The sequence below is a fragment of the Bactrocera oleae genome, chromosome 5 (genome assembly GCF_042242935.1).
Source record: "Bactrocera oleae isolate idBacOlea1 chromosome 5, idBacOlea1, whole genome shotgun sequence".
NCBI classification, from domain to species: domain Eukaryota; kingdom Metazoa; phylum Arthropoda; class Insecta; order Diptera; family Tephritidae; genus Bactrocera; species Bactrocera oleae.
Genome location: NC_091539.1, coordinates 48,740,245 through 48,758,411, shown reverse-complemented (window position 1 = coordinate 48,758,411; position 18,167 = coordinate 48,740,245). Strand labels below are relative to the sequence as shown.

Sequence of the window (18,167 nt, the reverse complement as noted above, 5' to 3'; positions counted from 1 at the left end):
ACCCTTTTAAATATATTTGTCACTTAATGAACGTATGAATAATACTTTTGAAAATAATTTCGATTTTTTAAGCCTCTCTGAAGTGTAAATTTTTTTACGAAAAACCGTTTTTTTTTTGTTTTTATTTATTATAAATTAAAATCATTCTACCATTACATGGATTCATCTATAGTAATAATAAATTTTTAGACAATTTTAAGCAGAAAAATCTTCCTCAGCGCCAGACACCTTTTTTCGGAGGTCCTTCTGGAGATCGGTTACGGGATCCAGGCTATAAATTTTTTCAAAGCTAATCCTTGATTATTAAAATAGAGTAATTTCTGAATATGTACATATTTTGTTTGTATGTATTACATATAATGCCACTTCAAACGCGTTTTTTCTCTCTTGCAAGTGGATATATTCACTTAAATTATGCCTAGCTCAGATTTACTTTAATTCTAATTTCTTATAAAACAAATTGTTTATTATTTTAATTCTAATATTTTAACAAAACTGGAGAAACATAAAATAGTTTGCATGCATGAAAAATATCGCATGTGATAAAAAAACATACGACTTCAACCGGTCTATTGTTGTTATATGGAATCGACCAGATGGTCTTAATTACATCGTTAGCATTATGTTTAGAAAATGTATTGTCCTAAAGCTTGACAAACAATGAACACATTGATAATGAAACGACTTACCTTAATGCAAATAAATTCAAATTTGTTTCATATAAGGTAAAGCAAACGTGTAACCCAAAAGATACTCGAAAATCTCAATTGATCCCATAAAATCCCAATTATATGCATAAATTTGAACGGAAATGCTGACCGAACTATTTCCGGATTAAAAGACTGCAGTTAGTTTTTGAACTTGCAATTTTCTTGCTGACTAATAGGCCTGGTTTTATGCATTTTTTGCTTAGCCATTAAACACATATTCCGAACTATTTACACTATCTACATAATAAAAGCACTCGCGATTCACTTTTTACGTACGTTTATTAAAAATAAACTAACAGTATTTTAACAGTACAATTTTCTTGCTGACTAATGGGCACCGGTTTCATACATATTTTACTTAGATATTAAACGTACATTCCGAACTACTTTTAAACAATATTTACACTATACACATAATTAACGCACTCGCGATTCGTCTTTTCACTACGTTTATTAAAAATACACTGTAATTATACTATTTAAACACTTTTTATACTCTCGCAACCTAATGTTACAGAATATAATAGTTTTGTTCGCCTAGCGGTTGTTTGTATCACCTAAAACTAATCGAGTTAGATATAGGGTTATATATATATAAATGATCAGGATGAAGAGACGAGTTGAAATCCGGGTGACTGTCTGTCCGTCCGTGCAAGCTCTAACTTGAGTAAAAATTGAGATATCTTTATGAAACTTGGTAGACATGTTTCTTGGTACCGGGAGACGGTTGGTATTGCAGATGGGCGTAATCGGACCACTGCCACGCCCACAAAACGCCATTAATCAAAAACAAATAAATTGCCATAACTAAGCTCCGCAATAAGATACAAGACTGTTATTTGGTACACAGGATCACGTTAGGGAGGGGCATCTGCAGGGAGGGGCATCTTTTTTTTAAAGTGGGCGTGGTCCCGCCCCTAATAGGTTTAATGTGCATATCTCCTAAACCGCTAAAGCTATAATAACAAAATTCACTGCAAGCAAATATTTTTAGCACTTCTATTGACGGTGTGAAAATGGGTGAAATCGGGTGACTCCGGGTAACCCGCCCACTCCCCATATAACGGTACTGTTAAAAACTACTAAAAGCGCGATAAATCAAGCACGAAACACGCCAGAGACATTAAATTTTATCTCTGGGATGGTATGAGATAACTTTATAGGAACCGCGTTCAAAATTAGACAGTGGACGTGGCACAGCCGACTTTTAGGTGAAAACCCATATCTTGAGATCTGCTTAACCGAATTCTTCTATGTCATAGTGCGAAAATGGGCGAAATCGGACTACAACTACGCCTATTTCCCATATAACACCATTTCAAATTCCATCTGATTCTTTCACTTTCCACTATGCATATCAAGCAACAATGATTATATCGGAGTAAAACTTTGCGTGAATAATACGTTTAAAGTATGCCACCTTGTGACCAAATATTGTCTTCGAACCAAAACTGTTTAAGCCCCTAAGTACTAAATATGTGGACCCCAGTGCCTATAGTTGATCTTCTACCGAAAATATCAGTCAATCCACAAAGAAATCTCAAACGAGTATACCATTTGACTTTGCGAGAGTATAAAATTTTCGGTTACATCCGAACTTAGCCCTTCCTTACTTGTTAAATAACTTAATTTCTGTCGATGCAAAAATAACGCGAAAAATAAAGAGTTGGCGCTTACACTAGCGTCAATTTGAAAACAGGGTGAGTCAGATGTTTCATGTAACCGAAAAATTTTCTACAATATTACAGTATTGCAATTATTGCGACTTAATTTTTATGTCTGAAAGTGACACTTAAGTAGCTTTGATGCAGCAATTAACAAAACTAATAGAATTGCTACGTTGGAGTAAATTAACTATAATTTTTGTAAGGAGAATGAAGCTTTTAACTATTTAAATCAATTGGCATCATTTGTTATAGTAAAGGCCATACTTAACAGTAGTCTGGGCAGAGAATGTAGATATATCTTACATTCTCTGGTCTGGGGAAATAACAAACAATGATGCTAACGCAATAAATAGCCAATTTCCCTGACACGACTTCCTAAAATAAGAGCATAATGGAAATAAATGCATAAGCAATTGGGTTTTCTCTATAATGCTTATGACTTTATGAAAAAACCATTTTCATATTAATTAAATATGTAATAAACACCAAACCGAGTGATTTCATATAATTTATCATATAAAGGAAGGCAACATTGTTACAAAGTGACAGTCATCTTCCATGTAAATTTTGACATTATTCTTCATTGTTGTAATTTGTCGAGCATTGTTTTCAATTGTTAACAATTAAACCATATATTAGCAGTTTTTAATAGTAAAGAAGTTTTATTTCAAATTGTTTATAAACACACATCAAACCAATTGAAATGGAGGTCGACGAGGAAGATTTCGAGGTACCAACTTCAAGTAGCAAAGGCGAAAAGAAGCGTTTCGATGTGAAAAAGGTAAGCACGGACATCTCATTCTCAAGTTTTACAGTTAACAAAAAATACACCTTTTTTAATTTATAGTGGAATGCCGTCGCTTTATGGGCCTGGGGTATGCATAATATAGCCAAATTTACTTATTATATTATACGTAGTCATTTGCTTTATGACTACATAACCTTACTGAAGTCCTTGTAAACACCGAAAAGTGCTCAAAATAATTTTGGTAAAATTGTGAATTTTTTCTATTTCTAGATATTGTTGTAGACAATTGCGCTATTTGTCGTAACCATATAATGGATTTGTGTATAGAATGTCAGGCCAATCAGGCGTCTGCTACCAGCGAGGAATGTACTGTTGCGTGGGGCGTCTGCAATCATGCTTTTCATTTTCATTGCATCTCACGTTGGTTAAAAACCCGACAGGTGTGTCCATTGGACAACAGGGAATGGGAGTTCCAGAAATATGGCCACTAAGTGTCGTTAGGAGTTTCCAAGCGGTAATTGAGGGATCTTGCTCTTTTTTATTTCATCTTCAAAACAATAAAGGCGCTATTCAAATCGTCTACATATAATTTATAACGCGTTTGCTATTAAACTGCAGTATTTTTGGTTTAACGCTAAATAATAACCTATAACTAGTTTGTCAAAATGATTGCAAAATAAATGAATTTGATACAAAAGTATAAAAAGTATGTTATATGTTTTTGATTGAAGCTTCTCATCGCACAAAGTCAGCAGTAACTTTCGGTCACTTTCAGGTCGCAACGGCGTAAATCAAGGAGTTAGCCCGATAACCACACCTGAAACTGGAATTTTGCCCACTTCCTTTTCTCATCAAGAAGCTGCTCATTTGTCGGAATGTTGTTGTTGTTGTTATAACGATTATCTAATCCCCGTTTGGGTGATAAATCCTAGATTCGTTGTCGTCGAGGTCATCTAACGGAAGGCCCAGGAAACGAGCTGTTTCGACGGGGTCGGACCATAGGGAAAGGGGTGTTAGATGAGTGGGGTTTGTGGGGCATGCAAAGAGGTGGTTAGTGTCATGCGGAGACTCATTGCATGCAGGACATGTGTTTAGTATGTCGGGGTCTATTCTGGATAGGTAGGAGTTTAACCTGCTACAGTATCCAGAACGAAGTTGCGCGAGGGTCACTCTAGATTCGCGAGGCAACTCGAGCTCTGTGTCTGCAATGGGTGGTGGTTTGACTCGTATTACACCATTCACTGAAAGGGAGTCGGTGAAGGTGTTAATGGCTCCACTGTGAATGGCGGTCAGTGCTTGTCTGAAGTTAGTTGCGTCCGAAGTCTGGTCGACGTGCTGTCTGATGTCGTCGACGTAGTCAAGGAAGGACCTCTTGATGTTCCTAGGAGGCTGCTCCGCTGCAAGCAGGCGTCTGCAGGGGTGGTTTCTGCGAAAACATCCCAGCAGAAACTGCCTGGAGAGGAGCTCATTATGTTCCTTAACCGGAAGCATACGGGCCTCACTGTGTAGGTGTTCGATTGGGGACATCAAGAGGCACCCCGTGATAGTCCGGAGTGCAGTGTTCTGACAAGTCTGGAGCTTCTTATTCTGCGTGTCACTACATCCAGGCGACCATATTGCGGCTGCATAATTGAGGACCGGCCGGCCGATTGCCTTGTATGTTGCCAACAACGTTTCTTTGTCCTTTCCCCATGAGCTGCCGGCAAGCGACTTGAGGATTTTGTTGCGGCTCTGTACTTTGGCAGTTATCGCGGTCGTGTGAGGAGTGAAAGAGCACAGACTGTCCAAAGTGACGCCTAAAATTTTAGGGTTATTTACTGTCGGAATTTTTGTGCCATCGACTGAAATGTTCAGGTCCAGTCTGTACTCCTTCGTCCAATTGGTGAAGATGGTCGCTGTGGATTTAGTGGGGGAGAGTGTTAAGTTCCTTGCAGAAAAGAAGCGAGAAAGATCGGAGAGGTAGCCGTTTACTTTTGAACACATGCCATCGATTCCATTGCCCGACGTCAATATCGTACAGTCATCTGCGTACGAGGTCATTGAAATTCCCGCTGGTGGCTGGGGGAGTTTCGAAATGTAGAAATTAAACAGTAGCGGGGAGAGGACACCGCCCTGCGGAACCCCCTGTTTAATTTTTCTGAGTTTGGAGTTTTGACCTCGAAATAGTACGGATGAGTGTCGACCGCTCAGGTAGTTCATGGTCCACCGCTTCAACCCTGGAGGGAGCGTTGATTGTTCCAGGTCCTCAAGTAGCGTTGCGTGATTGACTGTGTCAAAAGCTTTTGACAAGTCCAACGCTACGAGGATCGTCCTCTCGCAGGGTGGCTTCTGGTTCAGGCCATGAACTATCTGGGCGTTTATGACGCTAAGTGCTGTGGTGGTACTGTGCACTTTACGGAAACCATGCTGATGGTCTGCTAGGCTCAGGTGGTGGGTGAATGACGGGAGTAACAAGGCCTCAAGTGTCTTCACTACTGGGGAAAGGAGAGTTATCGGGCGATAAGACTCCCCTTTGTTGGCGGGTTTCCCAGGTTTCAGTAGTGGGACCACTCTTCCGACTTTCCACACATCGGGTATTTGAAGAGTGGATATCGACAGGTTGAGGACCTTGGTGAGGTAGTTTACTCCCGTTGGGCCTAGATGTTTTAACATCAGCATGTTTATTCCGTCAGGGCCGATGGATTTGGATGATTTCGCCTTTTTGATGACATTCTGAACCTCTTCATCGGTGAAAGTAAGTGGTGCGCAGTCTTTTGGCATTTTGCGCAACCGTCGGGTAACACATCGTTTGGCCTTGTCGGTCGAAGGGTGCAGTATAAACTGCCGGCTAAAGTAGCTCGCGCACTTCTTCGGGTCCGAGGAGGCATGGCCATCGAATTGGATTTCAACCCGATCGTCATGTTTCCTCGGATTTGACAGGGCCTTGACAGTAGTCCAAAGCTTACTCACACCGGTGGAGAGGTTGCAGGACTTCAGGTGCTCTATCCATTTTGTCCGCTTATGGTGGTTTACCATTTGCCGAATCTCCAAATTGAGATCCCTTATTCGGGGATCACAGGGATCGGCATGGCGTAAGGTGTCGCGCTCATTTGCTAATACAGCTGCTTCGGCTGGGAAATTAGGGCGGAGTTCCGCTATTCTTCCAGCCGGTATGAAGCGAGCTGTAGCAGCAGCGATCACCTTGCGGAATTGACGCTCGCCAACGATGACGTCCGTAGGAATGGATAGTGCGTTGAAGGTGCTCTCAGTAAATTCTGTGAAGCCGACCCAGTTAGCTTTGTTAAAGTTAACATAGGTGCGGTTATCCACAGAAATAAAGTCAGGAGGTTTCTCGATCGAGATAATTATGGGCAGATGGTCTGATGCAAGAGTTAGCATAGGTCGCCAGGTTATACTATTTATCAGACCACCGCTAGCGATGGTAATATCTGGCGAGCTATTACAGGTGCCCATAATTCTGGTGGGGGCTTCGTCATTCATTGTGCAGAATGTCGAATCGTCTATCTGTTCCGCCAGCTCCATCCCCCTACGATCGTTTGACAGGCAGGAATGCCAAAGATCGTGATGCGCGTTAAAGTCGCCTAGCACCAGACGGTTTTCACCACGAAGTAGCGCATCTATATTCGGGTGATATCCTGTTGGGCAACATGTAACTGGGGGGATGTATATATTAAATATTTCGAGCTCGACATCGCCTGACCGGACAGCGATTCCCTGACATTCTAGGGTAGTGTCCCTGCGGTCGATGTCAACATCGATTAGACGATATTGCACGGTGTTGTGCAATATGAAGGCTAGGCCTCCACCATTATCTCGCTCGCGATCCTTACGTAAAACGTTGAAACCTGCACAACTCAGAAGATCTGAGCGGCTGTTTAACTTGGTTTCTTGGACCGCAGCTATCGTTACGCGCTCCCGGCTCATAAATGCAACTATCTCCTCGATCTTGCTCTGGAGTCCGTTGCAGTTGAATTGTAAGAGTCGCGTTTGTCGCGGGTGTCCAGTCGTGATCCTAGGGGTGAGTGGGGTGCGTGTAGGTGGTGGTTGTTGCAGCTGTGCTATCCGCATGGGCGGTTGTCGCACTATGGTGTTGGTTGGCGACGCCACTGTTTGTGATTGCGGGGGCAGACTCCCACAGCATGGGGCAACATACAACGCACTCCACTCTCGTGTGGTGCGCAGGCCAGAACACGACAGAAAGTGACACCAGCCAGTACAAGAATTGCACTTGACTGATGTGACATTCCGGCGTATTATGGTCTGACACACGGAACAGACTGTGCGAGGAACCAGGAGTTGCTGTGTGGTTCTCGCACGGGGATTGGAGCTGGATGAAGGTGGGGGGGGGGGGGGGGGGAGGTTGGTCAGATTGGGAGTTGTGCTGTCTTTGTGAGCTCCTAAGGACCGTGGAGGTCCTATTTTGGCCACTCGACTGGAGTGGCAGCGCAGTGCGCGAACATGGTGCAGGTTGCACGGCCGTTGAGGCAAATGTCGCATTATTGCGTTGACAGCATGGGGCCACGTAACTCGTGGTCCACTCCCTGTGTGTCTTAAGGCCCGAGCAGGTCTTAAGATGGCTCCATCCATTGCATGTATTGCACCTAACCGAGGTGGAATTTGGATGGAGCCTTTTTGCGCATACGCAGCAGTAGAATACCTCGGGGCCCGGGTTGGACTCGATGCCAGCACGGGTCAGGAGGATACGGAGCAACCCTGCTGCTAGGCGTTGCTCCAGTGACGACAAACTTAATCTAAAACTTACCGATCCAAACAGGGTTAGATCGTCGAAATAACAGCCCTTGGCCGGATAAAATCCGGGTCAATTCCGGTATCGCAGAACCGGCTGTTGTGGGAATTGCATTTGTCGGAATCGCCGTTATGGGACCACTATAGCAAATAGCTGTCATACAAACTGAACAATCAATGTTAACTTCTTGTATGGAAAACTTTTTTAATTAAAGAGTTATCTTTGAAATTTGGCATGGAGTGTTATCTAAAGCAACACTACGATCTCGGAATGAATTTTTTTTCGATCGGACCACTATGCCATACAAACTGATCAAACATGCAACCATTCACTGGACAGTCGGGTGTAAGTAACCGGAACGGACTCGAATATTTTATCCGGCCAAGTACTGTCAACTCGGTACCATACCTTGAAATTACTTCAGCAATGTCTTCTGTCGCTACTACAGCAACAGCAACAAACTGAGCAAACAAAATCAAATTCTTGTATGGCATCCGTTGTATTTATGTGGAGTTTGTTTTATAGGTTCGGAGCAAACGTTTATTCTTATGTTTTCATATAGCATACCCAAATACAAATACTTTATAATAAATTGGTATATTTTTCGTACTTTTTATTTCTTTAATGTATACAAATATTTAATGAAACTTTATTTAATGCGTAAAAGTATCCATAAATTAAATCTATTTGCATTAAAAATAAATGAGATGAATGCTTTAATGTTTGTATGTATACTTATTTAACTAAAGTGCAAAGCTAAACTATGAGAGCAAAATAAACAAATCTAATATTTTATCGCTATACATACATACATAGATATTGGAAAACAACTTAAGACTGTATGTATTGACAAAAGCGTAAATAATTAACTAAACATACGAAATCTATATGTTAAAACTAATATTTTTTGTATTTTTTGCTAATGGAAATGCACATGCATTAGCATTTTAAGATGAAAATTATTAATACGGTTTTACTTTTCATTACATTTTAATTTTTTTTTTTTTGTATTATTATATTTTTTAATTTTAATTCATTAATAATTCTACAAGTTTTTTGCAGTTGGTCAGTTGAATTCTTTTTTTTTTTATTATTTTATCACTCTTTCTTTTTAACTTGTTGTTTAGTGCTTTGCATTAAGTGTTTTTCTTTATCTATTTTACATTCATTATTATTATTGCACTAATTTATTTGATTCCTTTTACGTTTATTAATCTTATGTAAATCAGTTTTCATATAATTAATTAATGTTAATATAAAGAACACAATTGTTTTGTAATATTTACAAATCAGCTTAATGTAAAACTTTCCATTTGTTGATTACACTTAAATTTTATTACATTTTTTTCTATTGTATGCTCTACACCACAGAAAATTGTAGACTTTGGTATGCAAGACAAAAAAAAAAATTATATAATTCAAAATTTTTTTTTGTTAAAACGAAAATATTATTAAAAGATACAAATTAGTTTTGGAGTTTATGCTGCTGAGCGCGGTCTAATAGCCAATCCTCTAAAGTTCGATTATTGCATGACATTGAAGTTACTACGGTTTTGAATGTGGAATTTGCCTTAAACAAGATTATAAGTTAGTAGTCCTTTATGAAATAACACAGCTTTAAGGAAAAGTTTTAACAGAAGATATCGGTGATAATAAATTTCATTTCATGTTGCGTCATTAAGATGGGATATAAAGATATTTTGACAAATATGTTTCAATAATAACTTAATATTTTATTGAATAATACATTTCTTTAAATATTATATTTTCCCCTTACAAATCTCTATCCTTATATTATATACCAACATTTCCTGCATTTTTATTATAAAATTTATTTTACTTTTTTTAATTTGCTGTAGAATGTACTTTATGCATTGCGATTTAAAATCATTTAGCAACATTTTAATCGGATTTAGAACACTATTGGAGAAAATGTATACATAGTTTGTTGTATTTACATATTTGTTAAAATTATTTTTAATAATTAATATACGCTACCTGGCAGCGCTGAGATACTAATTTCTTTCGACATAATGCTCGACTTTCATTTTTATTATTTTTTGCGAACTTTTTATACAACTTTTTCATTTTATTTATTAATTCATTAACTTCAACTTACGGTTGCACAACCGACATTTATTAAGAATGCTTTAACTAATGTACAATGTAATGTTTTTATTTTTATTATTATTTTTTTTTTGCATTAGTCAACTTTCAACTTTCAACTTTTTATGAAATTGCCTTGTGATTTAATGGAAAGTTACAATATTACGACTCCATTTGAGGCTCGTGTTTTATGCTGGCTTGCATTTGCTGTTATTTCTTTATTTTTTTTTAATATTTTTTTTTTGTTTTTTGCAATTTAACTATACATGATTTGAATTCGATTGATTTCTATTCTTAACTTCTTAACCATTGAATTATTATTTGTATTAGGATTTTCGCTATCAATATATTTTGTTGTATTTTTTGTTATTCTACCGCTTTTCTGTTTCGTGGTTTCAGTATTCAAATACATGTCATTATTAGTATAAATATTGGCTGAGAAGCTATTAGCAATTGATTTGTGGCCCTTTTGGTTCTTCTTATATGATCCATGTTTGTTACTGTTGTTGTTGCTTGGACCTATACACCCATATTCATAGTTGTTAGATGGATTATTGTAGCTAAATGCTAGATTATTATCTACATAATCATTAACTGTAGCATTGCTACTATAAGTTAATTCATTTGTTTTATAATTATTTATAAATTTTTCATCTGCAATATAAAAAATAGAGAAAATAGGGAAGGGGGAAAAAAAAGAAGAAAAGTTGATCAACATCATTCATATCCATACAATACACCATTTCTATGAAGAAAGAATTACAGAAAATTTCCAAAAACAAAAAATAAAATAAAATACATTTTGGACATAACAAAAAAAATAATATTTTCCTATGAGTTTGCTGAATAGCAATGATAAAATGTCTAAACATTTAATTTTTTTCGATTTAAGCACACACCAAAAATGTTTTTTATGCTTATTAATATAAAAGCATGTTTTTAGCATATTATTGAATTAATTAAAGTAAAAAAAGTTAAATCGGAAAATAATGGGAAATGCACAAATTCAACAAACCTTGCCGATTAATATAGTGGTTGTTGGAAATTAATTTAAAATTGCGAACATTATTTTATGTCGAAATTTTGTGTAAATAACAATAAAAAAATGTAATTGCTTTCCTGCTAAAAGCAGAATTCTCCTATAAATAATAATTCCGGGCACTCGGTGGTGCACAAGCGGCGCTATCAACGAAACGAAAAACCGTTGTTGTTATGTTCCATGTGAGCAAATAAACTATTAAAACTGCTTTTTCAATTTGCTACAAGTAATATGTGTTTTAACCGCTTGTAAGAGGTTAGAAACCCGCAATTATAGCTTACGAAATTTTTCGCTGATTATGAACTTTTTTTTTATACTGATAAATTACTGATACTTAAGAAAATCAAAATGTTGATAATTATGCATTAATTCAATTCAATTTACTTATTCTGCAATAATCTAAACTAAACTATTACTTTACTTTACTTTGAACCTAACTGCAAAACGTTTATGTACTATTCATTTTAAAAATTTTGAATTTCAATTGTTGTTTAAACAGCGCTACCACACGCACAACACATACACACATAGAAAATTAACTACTAAACACGCTTTAATATACATTTTGCAACAACATGTAATTAAAATGCTGAAAACGGAACGCGCCTGGCGCCCGCAACAACACTATTCAGCCAAGAACACAGCCACAAACGCAGCGACAACACTAATGCCCTTTGCGAAACACAATGTACAACAATTGCCAACAATGAAGGTCAATTCATGAGGAGATCAGTCGTTTTCTTGACCATTAAGGTGGCGGCAACACCATTACCACCAACACCAACACCAACACCAACACCACCATCACCGAGCACACCGCCTAACGCGCTTACGCTGGACACGGCTGTTGTTGTACCAATTGTCATTGTTGTTGTTGTTGTGTTTGTATGCGCATTGTGCGCACGCAATGACGCGCTGGCAGCTGCTTTGTGTGTAGCGCTCGCAGCAGTCGCAGTAATCGCTGTAGTGCCCATGGACAACGTGTGTCCACTGGCTGTTAAATTGCGTGCAAAAGTGGGGGGCGGCAGTAAGGCACAAGAGCCGAAGGTATGCTTGGGCACGCTCGCCTGCGATAGAAACAAGGTGGGCGCAAGCGCAGCTGCTACGCCATTCAAGTTACTGGCAATGCAGTTGTTGTTGCCGCTAACGCCAGTTGCTGTTGCAGTCTTTGGCAAGCCAGTGATGCTGGTTGCGCCACCAAGCGGATGGTGCATGTAAGCGCTAAAGTTATTGTGTGGTGTTGTAACGGTGGGTGTAACTGTGGGTGTAACTGTGGAAGTCTGCAAGTGCTGCTGCAGCAATGTGAAGGGTTTGTGTTGCAACATTGGCGGTGCCACCACAACAGTATTTGTTGTTACTACTGGCCCGCTTGTCGACGGCGGAGTAGTTACAGACGGCGCTACAGAGGCGTGTACAAAATTTGCGGTTGAAGTTGCAACAATTTGCTCATGCTGCTCGTGCTTTTCACTCTGTGGCAACGATGTGTGCGCAGTTGCTGTCGAACAGGCCGACGCGAAGGTGGAATTCGATAAAGAACACAAGCTCGAATTGGAATTCGAATTCGATTGCGGCGAAATGGCTGGCTCGGTAGGTGCGTTGGATGATGTTGAATGCGTTGAAGCGTTGGCCAACAACGATGCGTTTGCGCGTGTACTAATGCTGGTATCAGCACTGGCGTTAGTGCTGGTCGTGGGTGTGACAGCAGCCGCCGAATGTGTTGTGTTTGTTGTATTTGAAGCAATCGTCGATTCGCTCATGTCGCCCATTTCATTTTCACACTCGGCGCTGCTACCGCTGGTATTGAATGGGGTGCTATTTAGGCTAGCATTCGAACTGATCGCTGGAATGTCGATTGTGTGCGTCTCATTGCCAAATATTAAACGTAGTCGCTTCTTTTGTGGCGTGTGCACCGCACAGCCGTTAGCATCAGTGGTTAGTGAGGGCAGTACAGCAGCTTGTGGACTGGACTGGGCGGCAGGTACACCCGCCGGGGGTGTTGTAGAAACTTCAACATTCATACTATGTGATAATTCATCCGCAGCATTGTAACGTTGATGCTGTCGATGGCGACTGCGGTGTCGATGGTGATGATGATGCTCCTTATTGGTTTTGTGACGCTTTTTACGCTTTAGCGGAATACTATCAAAGTCACCACCGTGTTCGGAAATGCCCTCCATACGTAAAATCTCATATTCCACCGGTTCGGCCGAATGAGATGAGGCACGACTGAATGAACCGTTAAAACTGCTACTCTCATCGCTCAGACTGGTACCCGATTCAATAACTTCATCGAGTATAGGAGAACGCTTCATACGCAACGTCAACTTCAAACGTCTCTCCGGTGTCTTCAAGAGCGTTTCCATGGCCGTAACAGCGACAACAGGCGTACAGTCACTATCGACTCTATCGTGTGTCGCAACTTTGGCTTGCAAATCATTTTCGCTACGGTTGCGACTATTAACATCGTGAACTTGTTGTTCCGTTAGCTGAGATAGACTCCTCTTACGCGTTATTATATTCCCATTTGTTGTTGGTATTGTACTGATATCGGTTTTAACGGCGCTACGTTGCTGATTTCGACGAGTGGCACGTTGCACGTGTGTTAGCGTGGAATCTTTCGAGAGACACGTCTCAAGCGATTCTTGTGTTTGTGTCACCGACGCTTCATCAAATGAATCTATCAAATTTTTTCGATAACTTGGACTAATACTTTTATTTCTATTGTGAGTTGGGCCTGTGGCATTCACGACATTATTACCGTCAACATGGCAAACTGCCGTGCTTGGGTCAAAGTTGGTAACTTCTTGCATAGTGGCTGTGTTGGCGGCATATTGTCTGTTAGCCGGCAACCTATCCGCAACTCCGCTAAAGAACTCATTTGAGTCATTTGCACTACTACTACTACTACAATTACTACTTAAACTACTGCTATTGTTACAACTACTTTTACTGTTATAATTATTACGATTCGTATGGGCATCAGTGGCAGTTGATTTTACTTCCGTGCCAATGCTTGACGCGGTTATATCACTATTGTGTGCAGTCGACTGATGCTGGTGGTGGTTGCGCAGTATACGCCCGCCGCTGTTGTTATGCAAAGTTGCGGCGCCGGCGCGAGTCAGTCCATTGCGCAGGCGTATTGTTTTGTCATGTCGTTGGCGTTCGCTGCCTTTAGGCGCTGCTACAGCAAGTGCAACATTTTCTTCTTCCACTCCTGGGGCTGTGCTTGCAACATCTATTGCTTTGTCGACACGTTGTTGTTGTTGTTGTTCCATAGCATTATCAAATTCCTCATCCATTTCATTTATATCATTTGTATCCCTTTGGTTGCAGTATTCCACTGTTTCCTCGGCACGTGCCACTGTTACAGCGCGTGTTTGTCTGCTGCTACTGCTTCGTGTAACGTAGCCACTTGTTTTGTTGTTGTTGTTGTTGTTCGTATTAGTTTTATGCACAACATTGCCAGCAGTTTTGCGGATTGGGCGTCGTGCCACACTAGTGGCTGCGCTCGACTTTGGTTCGGCCGCCGCACTTGTTACATTCGCTTTAGCCACGGTACCGGCGCTGACATTACGAGACACAGCAGTTGCGGCGCTAACAGAGAGTTCGTCCGCGGAACCAGAAGATATCGTACTGCTGGTGCTGTTTACACGTGCCGATTTGCGAAGCGATTCACGACCTACATTAAAACTGCTACCACCTACTTTACTTCCTGACATGGCATCAGAAGCACAATGTTTGCCATTAATATCTTGCTGCAATACATGTGGATGAGTGTGATGTTGATGATGATGATGCCGTTGGTATGTGTTGGCCATAATCATTTCGGCATCGTACTTTGTCATACCTTTTTGTCGCAATTCTTTCATTGTTAACGGGGTCACTACCACAGTAGGTTGTTGTTTTTTCATTGTTTCTAAATTAGGGACCTCCATAGCGATGCTTGTGTCACCTTCTACTTTCTTGGCAATCTGAGCCCCGGCAGAGCTTTCAGTAATTGTAGTTGGTGCGTTTGTCGCACAAGTGTTTGTATCGATGTGCGTTGAATTTGTAGAGTTGGCACGGCTTTTAATACGATTTATACGATTGTCAGTTTCGCGTAAACGATAACCGCCAGATACAGATGGGTCATGCGAGTTTATACCGATTACACAAGCTCCGCTTAAGCCCATGGCCAAGGCACCAGCATCGCTGCCAGTATGTCCGTTCATAACTTTACCCGCAAATGCGCCGGTTCCACGCCGCTCACAAGTTTCACACTCACAATAACAGTTGCCATCGCCGAAAAAGTCCTCTCCATAAAAACACGTAATTTCTTCTCCAACCTCAATATCGCGTAACACTTTCACACATGCAGTATCGCGTCCAGTGGCAACAAATTTACAATTCGCACGGCAGTCGTGATTTATATAGGCAGCAGGACCCAGCCATAACTGTGCACAGTTTTTTCGACAGCTGTACATTACAGAAAAATCATTTTTGCCTGTATGTAATAAAGCAGCTTCCTCAGCTTCAGACAACTCAGCTATACAACCAACCAAGCATTCGATTTTATCATTCTTTGACCACCGCTTGGTCGAACTGATTTTGGCACCCTTCTGACCTTCGAGTGAGTAACGATAACAGGCCTCAATTACAAAACCACTGTCCTTATCAAACACACGTAAGTAACGAATTATCTGAAATATCATATGGGTAAACATTAATTAGAAAAATTCTTTAAAGAAAATCAATTCATGAAGTAGTATTGAACTATTATATTTTTTGCACAAACACAAATCTTACATGATCGTGAAGCCGTTTGAAGCTTATTTTGTTTTTACTTTTAAAACTTCTTGGTATCCAAGGGCCATTAAATATTTTTTTTACCGCCACATCATAGTTTTGTGTTGCAATGAAATCATCCACTACAGCCTTCAACTGAGCACTGTCCACTTTGAGTGGACGATATCGAATGTTCATTTTATGTGTCTGAAAACCCAAATGCGGATCTAAAATCAATGAAGTTGCTAGGTCATCATTTTCGGAAAGTTCTTTTGGTGTCATCCCCGTCGACTGTGAAAGTCGACTAACACTATTACTAGCAGCGCCATTTGTGCCGCCAATTGTACTGCCTAAATGATAGCCGTTTGTATATGAAATGTATGTGCTCTGTTGTTGGGCATGACCATTGGAACTGCTATGGCTATTATTTCCGCCATTACTATGTGAAGACATCGAATTTGTTTTACCACTAATATTATGATGAACTGTGTTATGTGCCGAATGATGGTAGCTAGACGTACTATTATTTGAGGTGGAGGAGACTGCGTTGGACGAAGAATTTCCGTTTTTGCTATTGCTGCCAGTATCACCACCACCACGCCGCTGATGATTCGAACCAACAACCATTGTTGTCACTCTTCCTGTCACTGTCGCGGATGCTTATGCACCTGCTTAACAGTTAACAGTCACTGTAATAAAAAAAAAAAATAATAATAATTAAATTAATGAGTATCATAACAATGTAGGACAATTTCAATTTAAAAGTAGTTGGCAATCATTGTTTTGCTCCTGATCTGTTAAGGTGAAACATATAACCTCTTTATTAGGTTTTTTGGAAAAGTTGTGAAAATTTTATAGATTTCCAATACCTAACTATGCTATTGCACAAGCATTATTTTTGAGTGGAAATACAATTGATTTTTCCAAATAATTATAAAAAAAAATGTCGTACAAAACCAAAGTGATTGGTAGAGTTGTCGCTGTCTCCAAAATATATCAAATATGTATACAAAGTCGATATTCCTTTGGAATAGGATATATGCAAGTGATATTTCAGCAAACTAACATTTCACAAAACATCGGACCTTTCAAAACTTTTCAAGATCCTTTATATTTTAAATGGCCATTACTTTCAATCAAATTTTCCTTCACCAAATTAAAGGCATTAAAGCATTAACATGCCTGTTTTGATCTTGTCACAGAAGTCAGAGGTAGCTAGGATTGAACGCACTCGATAAAAAAAGGGCTAAACTTTCGCATTCGTATTCAGCTTCAAGTGAGAGCGAAACAACTGTTTCAGTGGAACACGCCGTGTCGTGATACTTGCGCAGCCCTGTCGCGAAATCGCATCAGCTGTCGAAGCCGACCAATGCCACCATTGCAGTAACATGCTTTTTCGTCGTTTATCGAGTACAAACACAAAAAAAAATCAATCAAAAGTCAATCACAACGTATTTCGAACCAATAAATATGGCTGTTTTAAAAGAACACAGCAAAAAGAGAATATTTGATCACTTGATACCGAGTGATTTTTTACCGAAATTGTACCCGTTCAATACATTTCAATTAACACTCACAATATGTGTACTTTTGAAGACAAAGGGAATAATCACTTTACAAAGTCTACACCATTTTATTCACATTGGTGTAAACGAGACAACACTATACTGATCAGGCATAACTGGAAAAAATTACCAGCCAGCGTCAACAGCAAAATTGAGAAAATACAAGAAAAAAAAATCAAACGTCCTCAAGAACGAGAAAAATTACAATGTTACATTGTATGAATCCATTTTTGCAATTATTTACCACTTTAAATGCCGCTAAGAAATTAACTCCCATAGATCTCTAAATTGTTAAAAGATATCTTCAGCTGATTTTAATTTGCAAATAATGTGCATCCGATTATTTTTTCACCCTAAACTTCCTTCTGTTCAACTTTTCTGTCTGCTGTCTTGCTGTCTAGCCGTCTGTGCTGGCGAGATTCTCCGAGCAAGCTCTCACGCACAAAACACAGAAGTTTCAACTTCTTTGTTTTCGCTCCCCTCACGCCATTACACCCTCTATAAAATCGTTCTTTTTAATCACTTTAAGCTATTGATAGAGATAAGCTCAAATTTTGCTGCGTAAAAATAATAAAAAATATATAGAATTCTGAAATCACGTTCACTTCACAACGAATAAAAAAGAAATAGAAACCACAAAAATTCTTAGCAGCGTCTTTGACTTCGTTGTAGTTGTCCTCGTTCGTCGTCGCGATAATAAACTCGTACCGAAACCAGCGAAACCACCAAAAATCGTCTGCCATAAGCTATTATAGCACGAACACACGGGCAATAATCTATTACTCCATTATAAAGCATTTTATCAAATATTACTCGATCTG

General features: G+C 39.5%; 2 protein-coding genes across 2 annotated transcripts; one reads left to right on the top strand and one right to left on the bottom strand.

Annotated features, from left to right (window-relative positions):
- The first annotated feature begins 2,938 nt into the window (after window positions 1–2,938).
- On the top strand, window positions 2,939–3,834 carry Roc1a (Regulator of cullins 1a). Its single transcript, XM_036365832.2, has 3 exons — window positions 2,939–3,158; window positions 3,225–3,252; window positions 3,396–3,834. Exons 1-3 carry the CDS (start codon window positions 3,081–3,083, stop codon window positions 3,614–3,616), a joined length of 327 nt encoding a protein of 108 aa, XP_036221725.1. The 5' UTR covers window positions 2,939–3,080; the 3' UTR covers window positions 3,617–3,834.
- A 7,718-nt stretch (window positions 3,835–11,552) lies between these two features.
- On the bottom strand, window positions 11,553–18,054 carry Hmt4-20 (Histone methyltransferase 4-20). The gene is made up of 3 exons (XM_014240738.3): window positions 17,591–18,054; window positions 15,803–16,470; window positions 11,553–15,696 (listed from the first exon to the last, which is right to left on the bottom strand). Exons 2-3 carry the CDS (start codon window positions 16,406–16,408, stop codon window positions 11,731–11,733), a joined length of 4,572 nt encoding a protein of 1,523 aa, XP_014096213.3. The 5' UTR covers window positions 16,409–16,470; window positions 17,591–18,054; the 3' UTR covers window positions 11,553–11,730.
- Window positions 18,055–18,167: the final 113 nt, after the last annotated feature.

Excerpts from the sequence above, each read along its gene's own strand:
- Roc1a (XM_036365832.2), top strand. The coding sequence starts at position 3,081 with ATGGAGGTCGACGAGGAAGATTTCGAGGTACCAACTTCAAGTAGCAAA. Across the intron at positions 3,159-3,224 it reads AGCGTTTCGATGTGAAAAAG|TGGAATGCCGTCGCTTTATG; the intron begins GTAAGCACGGAC and ends TTTAATTTATAG. Across the intron at positions 3,253-3,395 it reads CGTCGCTTTATGGGCCTGGG|ATATTGTTGTAGACAATTGC; the intron begins GTATGCATAATA and ends TTCTATTTCTAG.
- Hmt4-20 (XM_014240738.3), bottom strand. The coding sequence starts at position 16,408 with ATGGTTGTTGGTTCGAATCATCAGCGGCGTGGTGGTGGTGATACTGGC. Across the intron at positions 15,697-15,802 it reads TCAAACGGCTTCACGATCAT|ATAATTCGTTACTTACGTGT; the intron begins GTAAGATTTGTG and ends ATGATATTTCAG.